This window comes from Suricata suricatta, chromosome 15 (genome assembly GCF_006229205.1).
Source record: "Suricata suricatta isolate VVHF042 chromosome 15, meerkat_22Aug2017_6uvM2_HiC, whole genome shotgun sequence".
Taxonomy (NCBI): domain Eukaryota; kingdom Metazoa; phylum Chordata; class Mammalia; order Carnivora; family Herpestidae; genus Suricata; species Suricata suricatta.
In genome coordinates, this window is record NC_043714.1 from 36,549,021 (window position 1) to 36,570,504 (window position 21,484).

The 21,484-nt window shown below is 40.4% G+C and overlaps 1 protein-coding gene across 4 annotated transcripts in view; it reads right to left on the reverse strand.

Annotated features, from left to right (window-relative positions):
- Positions 1–21,484, reverse strand: part of RUNX1T1 (RUNX1 partner transcriptional co-repressor 1) — a 138,447-nt gene that overhangs the window by 53,475 nt on the left and 63,488 nt on the right. For all 4 annotated transcript variants that reach the window (XM_029923751.1, XM_029923754.1, XM_029923750.1 and 1 more), the window contains exons 2-3: positions 5,068–5,205; positions 2,804–3,045 (exon numbers count right to left, since the gene is read on the reverse strand). In XM_029923751.1, the coding sequence (XP_029779611.1) occupies positions 2,804–3,045; positions 5,068–5,205 (380 nt within the window). The remainder of the gene's footprint in view (positions 1–2,803; positions 3,046–5,067; positions 5,206–21,484) is intronic.

The following is a 21,484-nucleotide window of genomic DNA, read 5'->3' on the forward strand; positions in this document are numbered from 1 at the left end:
TGCGCAGAGTGACTCGGGTTTAGTCCTAACCTAGCCACAAATACTCAGGGCCGCTGTCCAACAGCGGGACATGTGTATCGATAACAGCATCCACTTATTAGACAACCGACCTATTGTAAGGGTGCGGAGTACATTAACCATATTTTGGTTCATCTTCCTCAGTCTCGTGGCAGATTCACAACTGGAAACTTGAGCCTCAACTTCCTCAACACCTCACTTACCCTCAGGCTTGACTAAATTGGGGTGCTCGTGACCGAATTCCTTCAAAATGTGCCTCCACCCACCTTTGTGTGTGCGCGCGCGATTCTTTTTCTTCTTATGATTAAGTGTAGGGCCATCAAACTCTAAGCTTTTTAACACCTCTAAACTCAAAACATCTTCCCATGAAACTATGAATAAACACGAACTTCCTTTCTGTAACAGAGATCAGGGAGTAAATTTTTTTTATCTTTCATTTCTTCTTTTCTAAAGCCATGCCAGTTATTTGGTGTACTGAACATGTTCCTACTGACAGATTTTCTAACTCCATCTAAATAACAGCATAAGGGGATTCATTATGAGTGACTACCTGAGTCCAAATCATAGGCCTGTCACGACAGTTGGGTAGCCCTGTGTATTTTACTTCTGTAAACTTCAGTTTCCCCACATGTAAAATGTATATAAAATCACTACCCTTAAGGGTAGAGCCAGGAATTTAAATAAAATGGCATGCATAAAAGTTTGTAGTCAAATGCTGCAGGAGGGGGAAAAAAAAATCAGTTCTCTATTAAACAAACTGCTCATCACCAGAAAGGAAGAGGGTGGATGGGGAGATGGGCAAAATGGGGAGAGGATTAAGAGATACGAGCTTTCAGTTATGGACTGAAGAAGTCACAGGAATAAAAAGGAACGGCATAGGGAATATAGTTAATAACACTGTAGTAGTTTTATATGGTGACAGATGGTAGGTACACTTCTAGTGAGCACAGCATAACATATAGAGAAGTTGAATCACTATGTTGTACACATGAAACTAATATAATATCATGTCAACTATATTCAAGTAACAAAACTTTAAAAAATCCATTCTCTATTCATTCACTCATTTGACAAATATTTACTAACTTCCTATTCCATGCAAAGCACTATTAGTTAAAGTCTTCCCCTAAATTATCTTCTGAAGGTTTTAAAATAAATATGTATCTAAAAAGAAGTATCACACTCAAAAGTATGCCATTGAACATTTAGGAAAATCTACTTAAAGTTACCAAATTCTTCTATATTGGAAGTTATGGAAACCACCTAACGGTGGTTTGAATATATCAAATATATAAAGCAGTTTTCAAAAAATATTTTTTGTTACAAAGAACATATTCACTATGTGTGGGACACAATCACTGCTTTGGAATTAATTACTTTGTGGTTCTTGTGCCTAATTTATTTGCTAGCTGCAAAGCCTATTCTGCAAAACTCAAGATTGACTAAAAAGGAAAAGGTGAGTGGTTGACAAATTTTGACTGAGGCGTGCTGACACCCTCCTGTGGAACTCCCCTCCCTGGCCTGAGCAGTGCCAGGTGGAACTGGCAGATCGTGGAAAATGTGAAAGCGTTTTGTTCTTAGAGCGCTCAGGAGAGGGAAGTAAGGGTTAAAAAAACGAATTGCAAAATATGTCAAATGTGAGTTATTGTGACTTGAAGCATGTCTACTGTACTAGGCTTTAATTCTGGGGCTTCTTTTGCAAAACATAACAGGTATGGCTTTGCCCACAATTAAGTCCACGTAACAAAAACAAATGGTCTATTTCAAGAGAAAGGAACCTGGAGTCTTTCACCCGAATTTCAGGTCTACCTCAAGGATGGAGCCTGTGACTCACCGCTTCTCCCACACTTAGTTTGCTACGGGAAAATTGCCCTTCCTAAATGAAAATCTTCTACCTATACAAAAAAAGTCACAGTACGTGTATAAAAATGATTTAGGATGCACTCCAAAATGATACATGTTCTCATTTCCAGTGTGATAATGTGCAGAATGTAGAACAATGTGCTTCAATCAATGCTTAAATTAATGGTTTAAGTTAATTCTACCTTTGACAAAGAATTTTTTTTTTTAAGAAAACAATCAGTGGTTACTAGGGGTTGAGGGAGGGAAAATTGGGATGTTAATGTTTAATGGGAACAGAGATTCATTGTGGTGTGATGAAAAGGTTCTGAAGATGGGTGGTGGTAATGGAGACATACCGACGTGAAGGTACTTAATGCCGCTGAACTGCACACCTAGAAACAGTTAAAATGCTCAATTTTACGTTATATATACTTTACCACAATAAAATTTTCAAAAAAATGTTATCAGCCTGAAAAAATGAAAACACTTAGAAGGTCATTGGTTATAAACTCTTGTTCATCTAGACCAATAATAAAAATCCCTCAAAGTAACTATGTCAAAACGAGCACCCAGTTAGATTAAGTGGTTTGTTAACATAACGAAAACATTTTTGTTATTGTTGAAAGCCACGTGTCATGCCAAGAAGATATACCTATTGAATTTTATACACACACTTATATTTATGGCTAAGATAATAATACATTTTGTCACCGCATCTTTAGAGTCAGCTAGTACAAGAAATCACGGGGGGGGGGGGGTCAATACCTAAGGCAGACTTGAGAACTCCGTTTCTACAGAATTATCAGACTTACGTGCAATCCCCAGGTATAGGATGAATGTATGAGAACAAAACAGTTGGGAGAACAGTCTGTATTTTGAATCTCCCCCCCCCCCACACTCTCCCTTTCCCCCTGGAAAACTGGGCTAATTTCCGTTTGCTTACCACCAGTCCTAGTACGAGCGTGCGGACTCTCTCTCCTATCTCTGGAGAAATGTCATTGCCAAACTGCTGCAGGGTAGTAAGGAACCGTTTCAGCTTACTGAGTTGCCTGGCGCCACAGGCTGGGGGCAGCTGTTGATTAGCCAGAGAAGCAGAGGAAGAGGAGGAAGGCCCATTGCTAAAGCCGTTGGGTGGCGAGGGGGCGCCATTCAAGGCTGTGGGTGAATGGCTCGTGCCGTTCGTTACTGTCAAGAGCAGAAAACCAGAAAGAAAAATAAATAAATAAATGTACAGGGAAGAGGCACAAAACAATTACGATCAAGTTTCATTCCCGTGAAACATGGTGGATGTTGTAGTTTGGGACACCGTGGGGGGCTTTTCTGTCTTCCTAGGAGTACCACAGGTCCAGATATCCTAGGCCTGGGTGGCTCTCCTCCCCACACTGCATAAGGTACTCCGCACGGAAGCTGATAATCACGGGAAGTCGGCTGTAATACAGGGACAGCCCTGCCTCCCATGTGCACATATGCCAACCACCTGAAATGTTTCAAACACAGAACAAACAGCGTTTGGATGTCAGCCTTTGTCACAGGCTTACATCAATATAGCGGGACCATTCCTTTCTAAACTGTTCCCCTAGAGAAAGTGTACATTTGGTGGAGACTAAATTTATCACTGAACATTTTTAATCATGTTTTGTACACACAACTGACAGCTGTGTTTATAGAAATAGGACTTTCAAGTTTTAACCTTATACCACCCAATTAGAAGGCTATTTTCTCTCCCTCATATTTCTTAACCACTTCTTTAGGGAAAATGCAAATTTTATATAAGAAGCCAAATGGATATGGTAATTATTGAGAGTTATTTCAAGAAATCGAGAAGGGACATCTCATTCCAACTAATAGCGTGGATTGGTGGTAATTTGATAACTTCGTTTCCGATAAAATGTCTCTGAACACCAAGATAATGCATAAGAACAAGACTAGGAAAGTTTGCACATTTCTAAAAGAAAATGTTGATTTTATCATATTAAAGTCAATAAATTCAACAAACTCCTCTTTATCCAACTCAGCTTTTTAATGTAATTTTGCCAGATTATCCCCAACAGGAGTTTGAAGAGGTCTTAAGCACTCTGTTATTCTTAAAAGTTCCAAGATAATAAAATGGCCCCTTGTCCCAAATGAGCACCAGAGTAACCTGTCATGAGACGACTGCTCACTAAGACCTCGCACAGAAGACATACGCCTATCGCCATGGCTCTGGGTAATGACAAACCAGATACAACATGACAGGGTTACAACTTGGCGCTGCTGCAGCCTCCTGTTCCTTAGACGTTCAGAAAGGTCTTTAAATGGCAGTGCAACGCTGCATAAACAGCCTGGGATGTGTATTTTGCCAAGCCCTTAGAATCCCACGGATCTATTTTTGCCTGTTATTGTTCAGTGGTATAGGCTTCATGACACGTGATCTGTAAATAGTACTATCGGCAACAGATAGCATTTATTAATTTCACAAATCCTTTACGACAGTTTCACCCGGGACTTTGAAGGGGATGAAAACAAAGCTATCCAAGCTATCCACTATCCCTGCTGGAATATACAGACTAGGAAGGGAAGCGGCTGTTCTGTCAGAATGTTCTGTCCTTTCTTTGGACAACACGGAAAGCCAATACACTCCAGTGATTCAGAACACAAGACCCAAACTGAGCTGGAATTGAGTAAAGGTTTAATAAAAGTCTGACAGGTTCAAGACAAGAAAGATGCTCCTTATTTCAGAAAGTTTTCTGCATGTGACTGTTGCCTAGAGCAATAACTCCCTTTTTTTTAACTTAAGGCTGCTAGCTTGGAATCTTACTTGTAAGTAAAGACCAGAAGAAAGTGGTATTAGAAGATCAGAAGCAACCTGGAAATGATTGTAGGATATTATCATGTTCCAAGTCAAAATGGACAAGTTAAATAAGGAGCTACATATTAAGTCAAACTAAAAACTACGGTTGTAACAAATGGAGTCGCAGCCCAAATGAATGCAACATTCTCCATTGTGGAACTCAAAGCAGACTACAACTCTGAGGCCGAAATGGAAAAGCAGGCAAACACTAGCAGTCATACAAACTATAGCTAAGATGCTGTATGTCTGCATAGGCTCAATACCTACTCACTGGCAATTAAATGATTTTGGGGAAGGAGGAGGAGCTTCACCTTTGCAGGAAAAGAAGAAATTTAGACTTCAAAATGGAAACCGGAAATGCAGAAATGCCTACTCACACGTCGTCGGTGTAAATGAACTGGTTCTCGGAGCTCCTTGAGTTGTTGGGGGAGGTGGCATGGTGGGAGGAGTCAGCCTCGATGGGGTCTTCACATCCACAGGTGAGTCTGGCATCGTGGAGTGCTTCTCAGTCCGATCTGGAGGGCGCCACCAGGAACAGGTTATTTCACTCCTTAAGCACCTTCATCGTTTTTTGTTTTTGTTTTTTAAGTGGGGTTCATCTTTTTTACAAGCAAGTGAACAAACAAGAAATCCGACGTCTCCTATCAATAAAATAGGCTTATCTACTGAAGTTTAAATCAGGACTTTATCATCCAAACCCCACTTAAGAAGGTGTAGCACAGATGGCAGGACCTCATTTGTAACTGGGTTATTTTACATCCTATTGTTATTTCTGGCTTGGGCAGATGCTACCTTGGTAGTGTTATATGCCACAGCACAACTTCATTTGAAGCGGAAGCCAACACTAGCAAGAGGTAAAAAATAGATGGGGAAGTAAAATGGTAATAAACCCGTTAGTAAGGAGCAACACAAATCCAAAGCTCTGTTACGCAGGTGAGATACTGATAGGACACAGCATTTTTACAATGATTTTTTTTTTGGTACCACCTGCCATTCCCTTTCCGTGCCTATTTGTGGCCCATTAGGTGAAGCAGGTTATGTCTCCCAGATACACCTCTCACTTCAATGTTCCTCTGACCTGTTGGAAAACCCCAACTTGACATAAATGCTGTATTTAGCACAATGAAGCTAAATGATTATTTATTCAGATTTTGTGATTTGTGACCCAGCATCTTAAAAGCATGAGACCAGTCCTATGAGTAATAACCTCACATGGAGTAGAAGGGAAAAATCCCAAATAGAGAATGAAAAGAAACGAAGGCCCTCGTTGTATTTTTTCATGAGTATGGGATAAATATGGAGACATTTCCTGATGACCCAATAATGAACATTTGAGCTTCAAGACTGTTTTCTATGATGCATACTTTTCCTTTGAAATTCTGAGCTGTTTTTGCTCTGTCAAATCTATTTATTGAAGCAACAGATCACCAGTAAAAAAGTGAGTTTTGTTTCTTTAGATACAATTTTCTTCCAACACTGTGTGCCTGTGTGCACACCACACACACACACACACACACTCACACACCCCAAAACTGTCTGAGGCACCTCATGCAGCCTTAGGAACCAATATTTCCCACTTGGAGTTTTTGAAAAGTCAAGTCACGTGGACTGCTGGTCAAGAGTGGGTCTTTTAAAACATGATGATAACCAAGGAGAGAAGTTCTCAAAAATTACTTTTAAAGTCTATTTTTTTTTAATGAAAAGTCCAAATCACCATGTTGGCCATTCCAAACCTACCTCACACCTTTAATCAGAGCCATTTCCTAAGACTTGGGTTGTAACAGAACGGAACATTTTAAAGTTGAAATAATGTTGATGCCATAATAGGGAAAATGTGATAAAAGAATAAAAACAATCATCATTCTAATAAGAGTTGATTGATAGCCTAGTATCAGGGTCTCTTTCTTAATCTTGACTGAAGAGCAATGAATGCCCCTCGAATCAATACATGTTCTGAGTGAGATATGGTAAAAACACACATGGAGAGCGTTTCTACCTTGATCTCACTCTTAAAAGCTTGCCTTCCTATTGCCATTCCAGAGCACTGTAACACCCAGATCAGTAGATCACTTACTCTAGAAAAATACAGAAGTCAGGCAGGCTTAAAACCACTTCTTCAATAGTTAAATTCACTGCACAGTCTACTCACCTCAACCAACCTCAGCAACAAGGGAATAAATAGCTTTTCGCTTATGTTGCAGCGGAGGGAAGAGGTACGGCAGCAAATACAACTCTCCCTAAATAAAGGCAAATATTTCTGTCATGCCAAGGAAGGAGGGCTCGAGGGAGGTTTGCCAGAGTCGGCTGGGAGATAACAGTGGGAACTGCTGGTCCATCTGGTTTTCATTCTGCTAACACTCACACTGAACTGTTAGAGAAGGCAGTCCAGATACACAGACTTGAAGCACGTGGTTGTATAGAGAGAGGAAGAGCGGGTGGGGGCGGGGGAGTGGGAATCATGAGAAAATAAATAAATAAAGCAGCAAAAGGGAAAAAGAAGCCAGGGAGAAAAGAGCGTACATGAGGCGAAAGTTACCCCAGATGGCTCTGTCTACCCCGAAAAGCTGAGCCTTAGTAGGCACAACCCCTGCACCTTACTCACCTTGAGGGGCTTCTGGAGCAAAACCTAAACTGGAAGACAGATCTTAAACCCTTAAACCCTTTTTGCTGACACTAAGAGAGAAGGGAATAGATGATAAAATCGACAATGGGTGTCCTCTTCAAACTGAAGAGGATCATAATAATAGCAACAACAACAACAACGATAAAAGGTAGATGACTGGTTTTTTTAAATCCTCAAGATGGCACCCATTCTTTAAGAACAGTAACCACTGAGCCAATACACAGCAAGATCGCCACCACTTCTAACTCAGAATGTATGCATTCTGACTGCACTCTACGGATACGTGTGTCTACTTAGGGTTTTGACTTTAGCCAAATTTCTGCGATGCTTAGCTTCACTCTGATCAAATGGAGTTCCAACCCAGAGGTCCTACAGACTTAGACAAAGTGGGACCATATGTAACTCATTTCGTGCTGCTCAGTGCAATCAATCCAGGACGAGCAGAGATGGTGAAATAACCAGCCAGGCCTAACCCGGACACACACACAAACCCTCTGGAGTAGAGAGATTTAAGATAAATTCAGAAAACGTGTTTCAAGTATGTGAGTCCTGATGCATTTGTTTTGGATTACTTAAAAAAAAATTTTTTTTTGAAATATATATTCTTGAAACTTTTATAGCAAACAGCAAAAGAACTATGATTCAACCACAGAAGTATTTCTTCTCCGTTTCAAATTAGAGGATACAGTAAAACCAATATTAAGTTATAATACTTCTTATGCAATGGTTTTAAGTTTATGAAAATTATACCATTCCTAGATGTCATTTCTATTTTTAGTTGCTGCAGGGGAATGCTGACATCAATTGAAAAACTGACGGAAAATGATAAAAATGAGGGGGAAAGAAGGGGAAAAGCAGTCTCCATCAGGGCAGGAAGGGCTTGTATAATCAAAAGGACTGACTTTCCTTTTACCTTAATGACACACACCACTTCTAAATAAAGATCTCCTCTCCGTGGTAACATTTCAATTCGCCTGGCAAATACCCAACACATATGTACCAAAGCTGGCTGGAACATGGAAGAAAATGTGGCATATATAAATACGTTACCGATACCATTTCAATATCCAATTCAGTGTCAGGGCCTTCTAGAAGGGGTATGTTTTCCATTTCCTTTTTTTTTTTTTTAAAGTGAAAAGAAAAGGTATGGCATAAGCTTCCCTAGCAGTTACTTTACTTTTTGTGAGTTCAAACGGTTCCAGATGTGTTTTTAAGGTGTGGAGAATAGGCATTCTATATTTTCCTTGTTTATGCACTATTTCTAGAGGTGAATGCTGTAAATAGAAAGTTCAGTGTTGGTAGACAGAATGTGCTTTTCTATCAGAGTTCATCATGCCAATTATAATAGAAGAAGTATCTTATAATAGAAGAAATATCTACATCCCAGAGATGTGACGGACTGAGACCTGCTCTGTGAATTAGCGGTTGGTGCAGTTAATCTTATTTGAGTAAATGATGGCTATGGGAGCTAGAAGACATGCAATAAAGAGGAGTAAGCCCACGTGGAACTCAAGTACTACTAGTGGACAGGAGACAGCAGCTAGGGAGGCACAAAAAACTGGGCACAGAATTTGAGTTTTATTTCTATGGAAAATATGGCAACTACAGGCCTGACAACAGAATCATTTAGTGACTCCGATGTCCGGATGTGAGATGTTACAGGAAGCTGTCTGCAGGCTGGAATGGTGGCCATCCAGCCTCCACAATGCTACCGTCTCTTCTCCCTGCTGAGCCCTTCTGGAATGTTCACTCCTGCTCAGAACCCTTGAGTAATGCCTGAGAATAAAAGTCAAATGCTAATATTTTAAGCACAATGGAATGATACAATGGAAGACCATTTGGGATAATAGACAAACTTCCAAGTTAAGACAGACCTGGTTTCAAATGTAGACTCAACCACTAGTAGTGGGTCCTCAGGCAAGTTATGTGGATCCTCAGTTCCTCATAAGAATAGGGATACAATCCTCTGCCTCACCAGGACCCTGGCATAGCACCTACTCAAGTCAGGCCCGAGCACATGTGATCTCCACTCTCCTGTGCCTGCTTCTCCATCATCCATTCACGGCTTTACTTCCAATGTCCTCCCCCCAGGTCCATGCTCTATGGGCACAGGGCACCGTGGCATTCCCTGGCTTTTCTGCCTTTGGTTGTGTACTGCTTTTTTCCTTCATCTAGAAGGATCTGCCCCACTTAACCCATTCCTCACTGCCCATTACAGATCCGCTTACAGCTCTCGCCAGGTGCCCCAGCTACCACCCATATCATGCTTGTTTGGTCTTTTAGCATTTGCCACTGCTTATGAGTACAATAGCTGTGTGTGTGTGTGTGTGTGTGTGTGTGTGTGTGTGTGTGTGTTACACACCCAATCACCCAAACCAATGAAAACAGTAAGCAACTCGATGGCAATTTTTTAAATGCCTAATTGAAAAGACAAATACATAACCATCAACAGCATATAAATATATGATTAGGAAATGGAATGTAGGTAACAATGGGAAGATGCTAGAGATCTGAAATTTACTTCAACTCTGTGATCAACTTATGTGGTTTTAGGCAAGTGTAAGAATGATCTGTTTCCTCATCACAGGTGTTTTATGAAGATTTTTTTTTTTCTGAAACACCAATATGGTCTTGTCTATTCCAAGCGTTAAAACCTTTGGTAAGGTCCCACTGTCCACAGAATACAAGTAAGCTCTTTAGATTAGCTTATGTCACAGATCCTGGAGCTCCTACTCAACAGCCCTTCTCCCTTTATTCTCACTGGAAAAGTCCCGATTTCGTTCAGGCACACAATTCTTGGGGAGCAAATCCTTCTTTTAATCAGGTTGTCATGTTCCCCTTTATCAGCAACAGGGCTCAGAGGTGAGAGCTGTGCTCCAATTCTAGACAGTGGGTCATGAAGGGAGGTCTATGTAAGTTTCAGAGAAGACTTCCTCATGACCTAATCAGAGACCCAAGGAATAAATAGACCCTCTTTTTCCAATAGGTACTGTTATATCCACAATTCCTTCACTTCTCTTTGGAGTCTACTTTTCTTACCCATAAAATTAAGCATCTTAGATTATATGACCTCAGGGATCGTTTGCAAACTCTAATTTCTCTGGTTTCTTTCTACAGATATGGCTTATGTTCATTTCAAACACAAAGAAGACTACCCAGAGAACATAAATCTGACAATAAAGGGACCACAAAATTATTTTGAAATTGGTGATTATAACCAGACTTCCTCTGTTCACATAAATATCTATGTCCACAAGAATGTGTCTGCATAGAAATCTTTTCCCGCAAACATTACAATTAACATCTATCTGTTGTTTTCAAATACATTTTCAATCCTCATTACTAAATCTCCACCAATCATTTGATTATGAAACAACCCAATGAATGTCCACTTGTCCCTGTTTAGTTACCATCAGAACACTCTGATAGCCCAGGTTCTTAAAGAGTACTCTACACTCTCTTTCTTTCCTTCCTCGTTTCCCAGTCCATCTTTCACATACTTCCAGTGGACTCCTAGGAAGTTTTCCTCCCCATACTGGGACCTGTCATACCTCTAATCTCATAACTACCTTGGGAGTCACCATGTTCTTTCATGACCTTGTACCAAGATATCAGTGGCCAGTCCAGACACAGCCCCTCATCCAAGATGGGCAATCTCCAATATTGTTACTTTCTGATGTGAAGGAAGAAAAACAATCTCACTCCAGAGGTAGAAAACTGCACTGTCGACTGCCCTCCATGTGAAAAGGCAGGCAACTAACAGGCAGAAAGAAATGAAGAGAAATGGCAAGAGATTATCCCGATAATGCTAAATTCTTCGTTCTACTAATTCCTATGATGTGATCTTCCAAACAGTCCACAGATTTCTCATCAATCCCTCCATTGCCTAAAACCTAGTTTGAGTTACTTTTCACTTGAAACCAAAGAATCCAGACTAAAATAATATTGGAGTGTAGCACCGAGGTATCATCCTAACTCCTACTTAAACTCTTCAATTATCTCTTCATCATTAATCCAAGGAACACCAGATACTTTATCTGGCATCTTTGTAGAATCTGACTTGCGTCTCACCACTTCCTCCCTTTTGAAACACTGTTGTCCTCAGGATCCCAGGACTCCAATGCTCTTATTTTTCTCAGGACTGAGAAGGCTCACGTTTCTCTACCCCTGTGGTAACTACTGATACACACCCCCGCCATGTTCCTTCATAGTTCCTCTTCAAATCTTCTCTATATACCTTTTCCTTAGTGACTTCATTTGAGTGGCGATAGTCTCCCATGACTCTTACGTCGATGACTTGTACCTATACTTCTAAGCCTACCATCCCTCCCAAGTTCTGCACCCAAACATCCTGAGGGCTACTCATTTTCAACAGCTTGGATTCAAACCCTCTTCATCCATCATCTCTCACCTGGTCCAATCAACAACCCACTGAATGGTCTCCCTGCCTTGTACTATTCATCTCTGTTCCATTCTGCAAATCACACCATCACGTCACCAAGTTATGTCAAAGATGCGATCAGAGATCTTACATCTCTGTTCTTAGTAATCTTCAAAGATCTTTTGTGATGTTAAACATAAAAGTCCATGTGCCTTAACAGGGCACTGAAAGACCTTTGGGACACATCTGGTTTCTGTAACTGCTCCAGACTCATCTTCATTTCTTCCTTCCACCCCAGTCCCCACCTCTGAACTCCATACTGAACAAATGCAGCTCTCCAAAAGCCCCCAGGTCATTCAGGCTTCCCTCACACCGCATCCTTCCCTCTCCCTAGATTATTCTTCACCCCACCAATGACTGGTTAACTCCATCATTCCTCTAAAACTTCTTTTGGCTATCACTTCAGCCAGGGACCCTCCGTTGACAACCTTCCATCCCCCGCTGGCCCAGAAAGCCCTGTATTCCCTTATTTCCCTGTCCAGATTCCTCTTACAGCACCGACTACACTGCATTTAGAACCAAGTTGGTCTCTCCCACTAGATCATAATTTATTCAAGGGTAATGATGACATTTTACTTGTTTTTCTATTCTCAGCACTTTGCCCAGTGCCTGATATAGAGACGGTGCTCAATAAACTTAGTATTTTAAAGAATACATAATACTGTAATGTCATAAGGCATGTCTATAGTCACAACTTTGAGACTCCAGAACTTTTAAGAGCTTTAACTTAAAATCACCTCTATCTTTTTTCTATCAGCCTAAAAGAATTCTAAAAAGAATGTCTATATTCTGAAAACATTAAGTCACTAAAGATGAATCTAAAAAAAAAAAAGACAGTAGTAAATCACTGAATTCACCAGCTTTTCAGTAACAACAATATATTCCCTAAGGCTTTTTATATAATATTAGAAAAAAGGCTCTGTAACGCAATCTGTACGCATAAGACCTACAGCCTCCAAAAACTCCCTTTTTTACAATAATAGCACAATCATACATATGCACATTCAAAACAAAGAGAAAAGCATATTATGAACCAAAAACATTTTTTCCTACATTCCACAGGCTTTTCTGTTGCTTGTCTATGGATGGTGGGATTACATGTTATTTTTAATTTCTTCTTGTTATTTTTCTCATCTACTTAAATGTTCTACAATAAGCATGTTTTCGTTTTACAAGGGGAAAAAAAACACACATACAGAAACCAACTTATTAAGATAAGTTACCTAAAATCAAGCCCTGCGCACTGTACCAAATGCTCCGGATGCTTTATCTCATTCTAAATCTCACTATGCAAAGGCACTACAAATTTGCCCATCTTATAAGGAACTGAGGCCCAGAAGGGTTGGACAATCTGTCCAAGGTTACAAGCCAGAACTCATTCCAGGCCTTCTTGAGAATCCATTATCATCTAAAACTAATGTTGTTTTTACATGATCTAGAAAAGTGAAATAAAGACACATTCAGTGAATGTTAAATTGAGGGCATTACACAAGAACTTGATCTTCCAATACTGCTGTAACTAGCCACCTGTGACCATGTAAATTTTAATTAAAGCTAAACAAAATTTAAAACTCAGTTCCTCAGTCACACTAGCTACATTCAATAGGGTAGCTGTGGGTACCCTATTAGAGAACTCAGCCCTACAACACTTCCATTATAAAATCGCCACGCCATCCTAAAATAATGGCTCTGTGGCAGGAGTCCCTGGAGGTGACAATGCAGACGGAAAGGGCAAGGATGACGAGGGGTGGCTCTGGCTTCATCCCAAACACCTTCCATCCCTCAGATCTTTCACATTTTTTATAGATTGGGCTTCTACATATTTCATTTGGTAAGGTTAAGCGGCAGAAAAACGAAAGTTTGAAACCCGATGACTAAAATAAGTGAACTCTCAGCTCTGAGAAAGCAGGAGAGTAAGACATGTCATTAGTAAACACTGGGGAACTGCACTAGTGGGAACAAGGCCACAGACTCCATCCTGCAATGAGCCAGTATGCCGCTGGGCCAGCAGCTAATTTGGAATCAAAGATGACACCTTGAAGACCAACTTCATGCCTTTAAAGTTCATGAACTTGGGTTAAGATGGAAAACAGGCAAAAGAATGGCGTGAGTCTCTAATAATCTATCCATATTTCTAGAAAAATAGTTCAATAATGTTTAGGTCATATCCTTATGGGAACAAAAGAGGAATCTCCCTTCCCTTCCTCTACAGCATTTATCTAGCTAGCACTTGACACATTTATCTTGGCTTTGAGTGTCTTCCCAACCATAGTGTCAGCTTCATGAATGCAGAAATTTCTACCTGTTTGTTGAGTCCAACCTCCATAGTATTAAAAAGAGTGTTTGAAATAGCAGGCACTTGACTTGTTGGATGAACGAAAATGGTAAGAAGAAAACAACGCTAGTTTCTGACCAAACAGTCAGGGACATAACAGAAACTATTGTTACCTACAGGAGGGCAAAGGCTGAGTGAGGCAGACCACATAAATGCTGAACGTACACATCAGTTTAAATGGAGGGGAAAATGCAGTAGAATCAGGAAATAGTTTCAACTACGCTGCTCATTTTTAAACAACGGTGAACTGTGGACCTCAAGATAAAGCACTCTTTTTTTTTAAATTTTTTTAATGTTTTATTTATTTTTGAGAGAGAGAGAGACAGCGTGAGCAGGGGAGGGTCAGAGAGAGAGGGAGACACAGAATCTGAAGACAGACTCCAGGCTCTGTGCTAGCTGTCAGCACAGAACCCGACGTAGGGCTCGACCCCACAAACCATGAGATCATGACCTGAGCTTAAGCTGGATGCTCAACCGACTGAGCCACCCAGGTGCCCCAAGCACTCTTGCTAGTTCTGTGCTATCAGTGCAGAATCTGCTGCAAGCTCAATCTCACGGAAGCGTGAGGTCATGACCTGAGCCAAAATGAAGAATGGACTGCTTAACCAACTGACACCCCCAAGAAAACACTCTAAACACTAACAAGTACCCATATGGTGGTTCTAGCTAGAAAAATCAATTAGTAATTTCCTAAAGTGTGGAAAGGTCATGTGAATACTGGACACCAGGCATTACCTCTGTGTGTAAGCACCTTAGAAATGTCATCTCTCCCACAGCTGTTAAAACCTTTACTCCTGTGACTCCTGTTTGAGTCTAAGAGCCACTGCTTGGAGGCCAAGTGGGCATCCTGCAGTTCCGGGTTCAGCTACCCTTCTTCAACCAGCACAGCCTCGCATCTATCTGCTCTATGCACTGCTGTTCTGGTTAGGATTTCCTTTAGAAAAAAAGGGTCTCTTGTTTGGGAAGAGTTTGAACCCCCTGGCATAGGCAGCCAGCAAATGTTTGCTGAACGACTGTGGGAAAAATACGTATCAAGGGAAAAAAAAGTAACTCCTGCATATGTAAAGACCAGAGAAAGACATAGGCATCACCAACGGCCCATACACTGAATGTAAGTATCTACGTAACATTCTGTTGCCAAATTGAAGATATCCCAGAAAGTGGGGGAAAAAATCATTAAATAAAAAGTGATCCAAACATTTTACAATCTTTAATTGTGAACAATTTTCCTGCGGGAGTATTTGTCTTATTTGCCAGTGTTAAGAAAATTTGCAGAGCCAGTGAAGGCTTGGACACATATCTGCGGCCATCAGTTATGATCATCCAGGTCAGAGCTAGTGAATCAAGGCAGAAAACTATGAAGGTACAGAGTATGGACCTGTAGCTAAATCGCAGACATGTAGCAGGAGCTCAAATGAACATTTACTGAATTTCATCAGAGGTACTCTTTAAAAAAAAATAAAACAGTACTGTTAGACTTCCCATTGTAGGCAATGGGAAGGCACCAAGAGTTTCAGGACATGCTCATTTCTAATGTTATATTATGGATACATATGCAGCAGAGATTAAATAGGGCAAGAAAGGCAAGAGAGGGCAGGAGTTCTGGTTTGCAACAGCCTAGGCTAGCAATAATACAGGTTTCCAGCATGGAAAGTGGCACTTAAGAACTGAGACAAGAAGACTCTGGAGACATTTTTTTACTGCATGGCAAATTCACAGAGCTTGGTAACAAAATAAAATTAAACGTTGAGCAAGCAGGAATGGAGAGGTGCATGAGCATGTCAACAACTAAAACCAAAACACAGCAGGAAGAATCATTTGGAAAAAAAGGCAGGAGAAGTTAAGCCCTAGTTTAGAGATATCCCTGCAAGACGCTGTTGGTCTTACATAAAACATCCTGAACGTCGTCCGCTGGCACATATGCCACCATCACATTATTCCTCCTCCTACATGTGCTTCTCCCTGGCTGTCAGCACCCGGAAACACCACCATCACTCACTTGGACCTTCTCAGGAACTAGTCTGCACAACCCTCCACCCTACCCTGCCATTGGTTTATTCTATGACCGCTCAAGTATTTATCCCACAAGTTCAAGTAATCTTGTTACACACAAAACTACTCACTCATTTAATATAAAAGCATTTATTCAGAAGTACCTGAGCCATCTACAAAGTGCCCGGGGCTGTTTTAGACACAGAGAAAAGATGGACACAAAAGAAAATTACTGCCCTCAAGAACTTCATACTCTAATGATCAGATTGTTACTCCCCTATTGAATGTGTTTAAAAGGTTTATCATCACTCTCAGGATAAAATTGAAACCCTTTAAATGACCTACAACCTAAATAGATTTAGTCTCTGCTGGCCTCTCTTATCTCGTACCTCACTGGGTTTATCAGGTTGCAAGCTTCACCTTACCTCAGAGCCTTCCAACCTGGAAAACCCACCTCTGCTCAAATTCACTTACTCAGGGAAGGCTCCTGGGTCCCTTCCCCAGGCCCCTGGTGTTGGAAGCTCTCCAGTACCATCTAATTGTTCTTTATAGGGCTGGCTGCAATTGCTGTAAATAAGTGCATAATGACCTGTTTGTCTAACATCTCCTACCAGATGGCAAAATGCTGTGTTTTAGCTGTTTCATCTCAGACATTATATCATACATCAACTCAGTCCCAGAACATAGCACGCTGCTGAGAACCCAGAAAGGAGTGGAGGAACATAGACATTTTCTATCTAAAAACACAGATTTGAAAGTAAGAGGCTAGCAAAGCAATTGTATTCTTTGTTCCCCTTAAGATGGTTTCAAAGCTCCTTCAGTGATGGAAATATTACAAAAATGGTGACAATGATAATGAAGCCTTTTCTCCTATTTATACTCCATTCCCACTCCACTGACACCATTCCACCCAACCCGCCCGCCAAGGCACAAACTCTAGTGATTCATCCGAAAACACTGTTCAATCTTTATCTTACTTGGGTTTTCAGCGCCATTTGACCTGTTCAGCCGCTTCTTACTCCTTTTCTCCTGTGATGCCATTCTTCTAGTGGCTAGTAGTTTTAGTGAATTCTCCTGCCTCTGGCTTCTCCTCTCCGTCAGGGCCTCAACTCTTCTGAACTGGCTTTGCCCTTCTAGTCTCTGAGGCAAGCCTTCTCATCGCCAGTGCTCTGTCAGTGCTCTGTGTCTCCCAGGGAAGGACGCTCTCTGCAGAACCAGACAAGTCACCTACCTTGCTTCACAACCCCCTGACAGCAGCACTTAGAACCAAATTGAACATCCGCCCTGGGAAATCCGTGCCTTCTGCTGTATTATAATCTCCAGGATAGCATCCCTTCCCCCACCGCTGACCAAGCCCAAAACACCACAGTCATCCTCAGATTCCTGCCTCCACACCAGTCTCCTTCCCGGTCCAATCCAGTCCCTGGATCCTATCAGTGCCACTTCTGAACACACTTAGGATCCACCCTTACTTTGCCCTCTGGCCTGGGCTTCAAAATCTTCCCAGCCTCTGCAGGGTTCTCTCTACCTCCACTCCCTCTCTACAGAAATCCCCTTCCTCCTTGCTTCTGGAGAAATAATTAAAAAGTTGATCAAGATCAAAGATAAGGTCCTTATCTTTTCGACTCTGTCTCCAGTGTCTAAACACTTGTTTAGGTGGGTCTTGTCTTGCATACCATAGGCCCTTAAGTAGTTCACTGTAATAAACATTTTTTTTTAAGATTTTGTTTTTTAAAACTTTTTTTTTAATGTTTTATTTATTTTGATACAAAGAGAGACAGAGCATGAGAGGGGGAGGGGCAGAGAGAGAGAAGGAAACACAGAACCGGAAGGAGGCTCCAGGCTCTGAGCTAGATGTCAGCACAGAGCCTGACGCGGGGCTCGAACCCACAAACGTGAGATCTGACCTGAGCCAAAGTCGGAGGCTTAACCGACTGAGCCACCCAGGTGCCCCAAGATTTTGTTTTTTAAAAGTGATCTCTACACCCAACGTGGGGCTCAAACTTACAACCCTGAGATCAAGAGTCACATGCTCCACTAACTGAGCCAGCCACCCATGTCCTAAACTATTTTTTAAGAAGTTAAATTATCAAGATTTCTATTGTCTCCACTTAGTATGTGCTGTAATCATTAAATATAACACAATCCTAACCAAAATACCAATAAAATTTTTTCCAGAAGCTTATAAATGGTGTAAAAGTCAATCTGAAATAAAATTGAAAATAGCTAGAAGACTTTGAAAATGAAGTGTAATGAGGAAATGCAACTTAGCAATTGATAAAATGCACCATCAACCTATATTAACTTGGACAATATGCTACTGGTACAGAAATAACCAATTCAGCAGCATAAAAATTAAAAAGAAGCCGAAATACATGAAGCTCAGAAAGAGACACACCTTTATCTAGGAATTCAGTCCATGATAAAGATGACTTCTACTATAAGGAAAAGACAAAGCAATTCAATTATTTCTCAGGAAATACTAGACAAAAATTTGGAAGAAATAAGGTAGGCCCCTTTCTCATACCATATATCCAAAGTCATTCATTTCCATATGAATAAAATCTTTAACAAAAACATTTTTAAGTACTAACTAAATATATAAATAATATATTAAAACCAGAAGAGTATATACACATTTATTTAACCTTAGGATTAGGAAAGAGCTTCTAACCTTGTTAAGAAAGGCATAACCAGGGGCCCTTGGGTGGCTAAGTTGGTTGAGCGTCTGACTTCAGCTCAGGTCATGATGTCATGGTTTGTGGGCTCGAGCCCTGCATCGGGCTCACTGCTGTCAGCATGGAGCCACTTCGGATCCTCTGCCTGCCCCCTCTCTCTGACTCTCCCTCCTTCGCTCTCTCTCTCTCTCTCTCTTTCAAAAATAAACATTAAAGAAAAAAAAATATGTTACCTATAACCCTGTGGAGAAAAAAATTTAACCTCACTATTTTTTTTATTAAAACAAGATATTCCTTGTCGCCTAACATATTGACAGCTTTTTAAAATCACGGACTTTTGACAGTGCTAGTTGGTACTGTAACTAACACACTTCTGTAAAATGATACCAATTTTCTGGTAGGACAATGGGCAATATGTATCAGTTGTCTCCAAATTACACATATCCATGAATATATCAACTCCACCCTTTGGAAATTATCCTAAATAAACAATATCAAGCACACAAAGATGTTTATAATGAAGAAGACCGGAAATAACCTAATTGTTCAACAATGGGCATTTGACAACTTAAATTCTAATAGAATCATAGAGTGGAACTTAATGACTGTATATACTGACATGGAAGGAATCTGAAATATACCAAGTAGGGGAAACGGTTACATACCTACATGCTTTACAAGATCCTGTTAAAACAAAACAAAACAAACAAAAACATATTTTAAGATAGCTATAAATGGATGGATATGTGTTTGTGTGTAAGTAAATGTCCAGAAGGATACGTATACCAAGGCTCTACATCAGGATATTAACAGCGGCTATCTCTTAAGTCAGTGCTTCACAATGGGGCAGAGCTTTCAAGTACACTGTTAAACAATCATGCTGTGAAAAGCCCATTTTATATTTTTGGCTCGGTTTTAACACAGTATTTAGATAACACCAAGACCCTCACATTTTCTCCTTACAACATCTTTGAAGTTGGGACGAATACTACAAAACCATGTAGTCAAAGCACTAAGCAAAAGTGCGTAGTGACAGGCTTGTTTTCCCTCGGTGAACGATTCACAAAATAACTGTATGCCTTAAAATGCATGTAGGTAAAATACAGCACGCCTAGGTTTTTCTAGGAATGAAACTATCCGTGAGGAGACTTTAAAGAACAATATACTTTGTTTTAATTGGAACTCTACCAAGACTGTTCAGCTTTGGATTGAAGGAGTGAAAAACTGGGATTCAAGATCACCAAAAGGAGGGTTCCAGGAGGTGGGGCTCTCTACAGGGGCTGGAAACCCTTGAATGCATCACAAAGGTAGAAGTGCCTTCTCCACCCCAGAATCCCAACCATCTAACAGCGTCTAACATCAGTGTTTATTGAATAAAGGAATGAATGCTATTTTAGTAACAAAGAAGTTCACACACAGTAGCAGACAGACAGAAAAGAAAAGAACTACAGGTCACGGGGTGAGGGAATCCACAAGTCTGCCAGAGCAGTATTAGAGTAAAATACCCAAATAAATGACCGCATTCTTTATAAAGCATTCAAGGCGCTCCGTGCAACAGCAATGCCCTCCACAGAAAGGAGTTTCACTCAAAAGCTAAGTCATCTAAAAAGGTTCCCAAAGATAAGTTTGAACTGCCTATGAATTATATTAGCAAATTCTTAACAACATGACGATATGCACACACCAACTGAGAACCGAAGCCATGTGTTTTAAATGGACATTTCTCCTTTGCTTATTATGGTCAAAGGAAAAGGAGATCAAAGTAAATTCTATATAGTTATACGAATCTCACACTCATCATTTCTTAATAGATTCTGCTTCAGTTAATATTTTGCATAATGTAATTTTTCATGGAGGCCCATAACCTCATTTAAATTAATAGAGTAATTCAGAGAAGGTGCCTTAATTAATTAATTGCTAATAAATATTCCCTAAGGACAAAAGCTCAAGTTCGTTTTTCTTTTTAAGTTTAATTCTTTATTTTGAGTGAGCACAAGTGGGGGAGAGAGACGGAGGAAGAGAGAGAATCCCAATCAGGCTCCACATTGTCAGTGTAGAACCCAACTCGGAGCTTGATTCCACAAACCATGAGCTCACGACCTGAGCCAAAATCAAGAGTCAGACACCCAACCGACTGAGCCACCCATGTGCCCCTCAAGTTGTATTTACCAAGGAAATAATTGCGCATGTATATTCAAATACATCTAAGTAAGTCACTTTTCACCGCCCCTTATATTAAGACCCTTTAAAAAAAAAACCTGCATACCTTTTAATCTCAGGAAGATCATTGGGAAATCTAGACCTATAAAATTCTGGATAGCTACAGTTTGAATGACACACTTTTACAATTCACACAGCACCTTAAGTTGCAGGGATGTGTCTCAACTAGACGCATAAATAAAATTCAAGTTAATAAGTCCTTAATGTGGCTTCATCTGTATATATACTTTAAATGTGGGTAAACATGTGATTAAATTAAGATGACAGTCTAATTTCCCATCCATTGACTAGGAATCATTTATATTTCATATAGCACTAGACATGTCTTCTCTGAGCTCAGGAAGAATTATAATGGGGGAAATCAAAGCAAACATTGATGGACAACTGCAAAGAGTATCCATTCCATGCACAAATGAAAAATATTCCTGGCTAGAGATCTGTATGATCAGTTTCAAAAACACAACCTTCTCACCCCTCAGATAAGTTAATCACAAAAGTAAGAAAT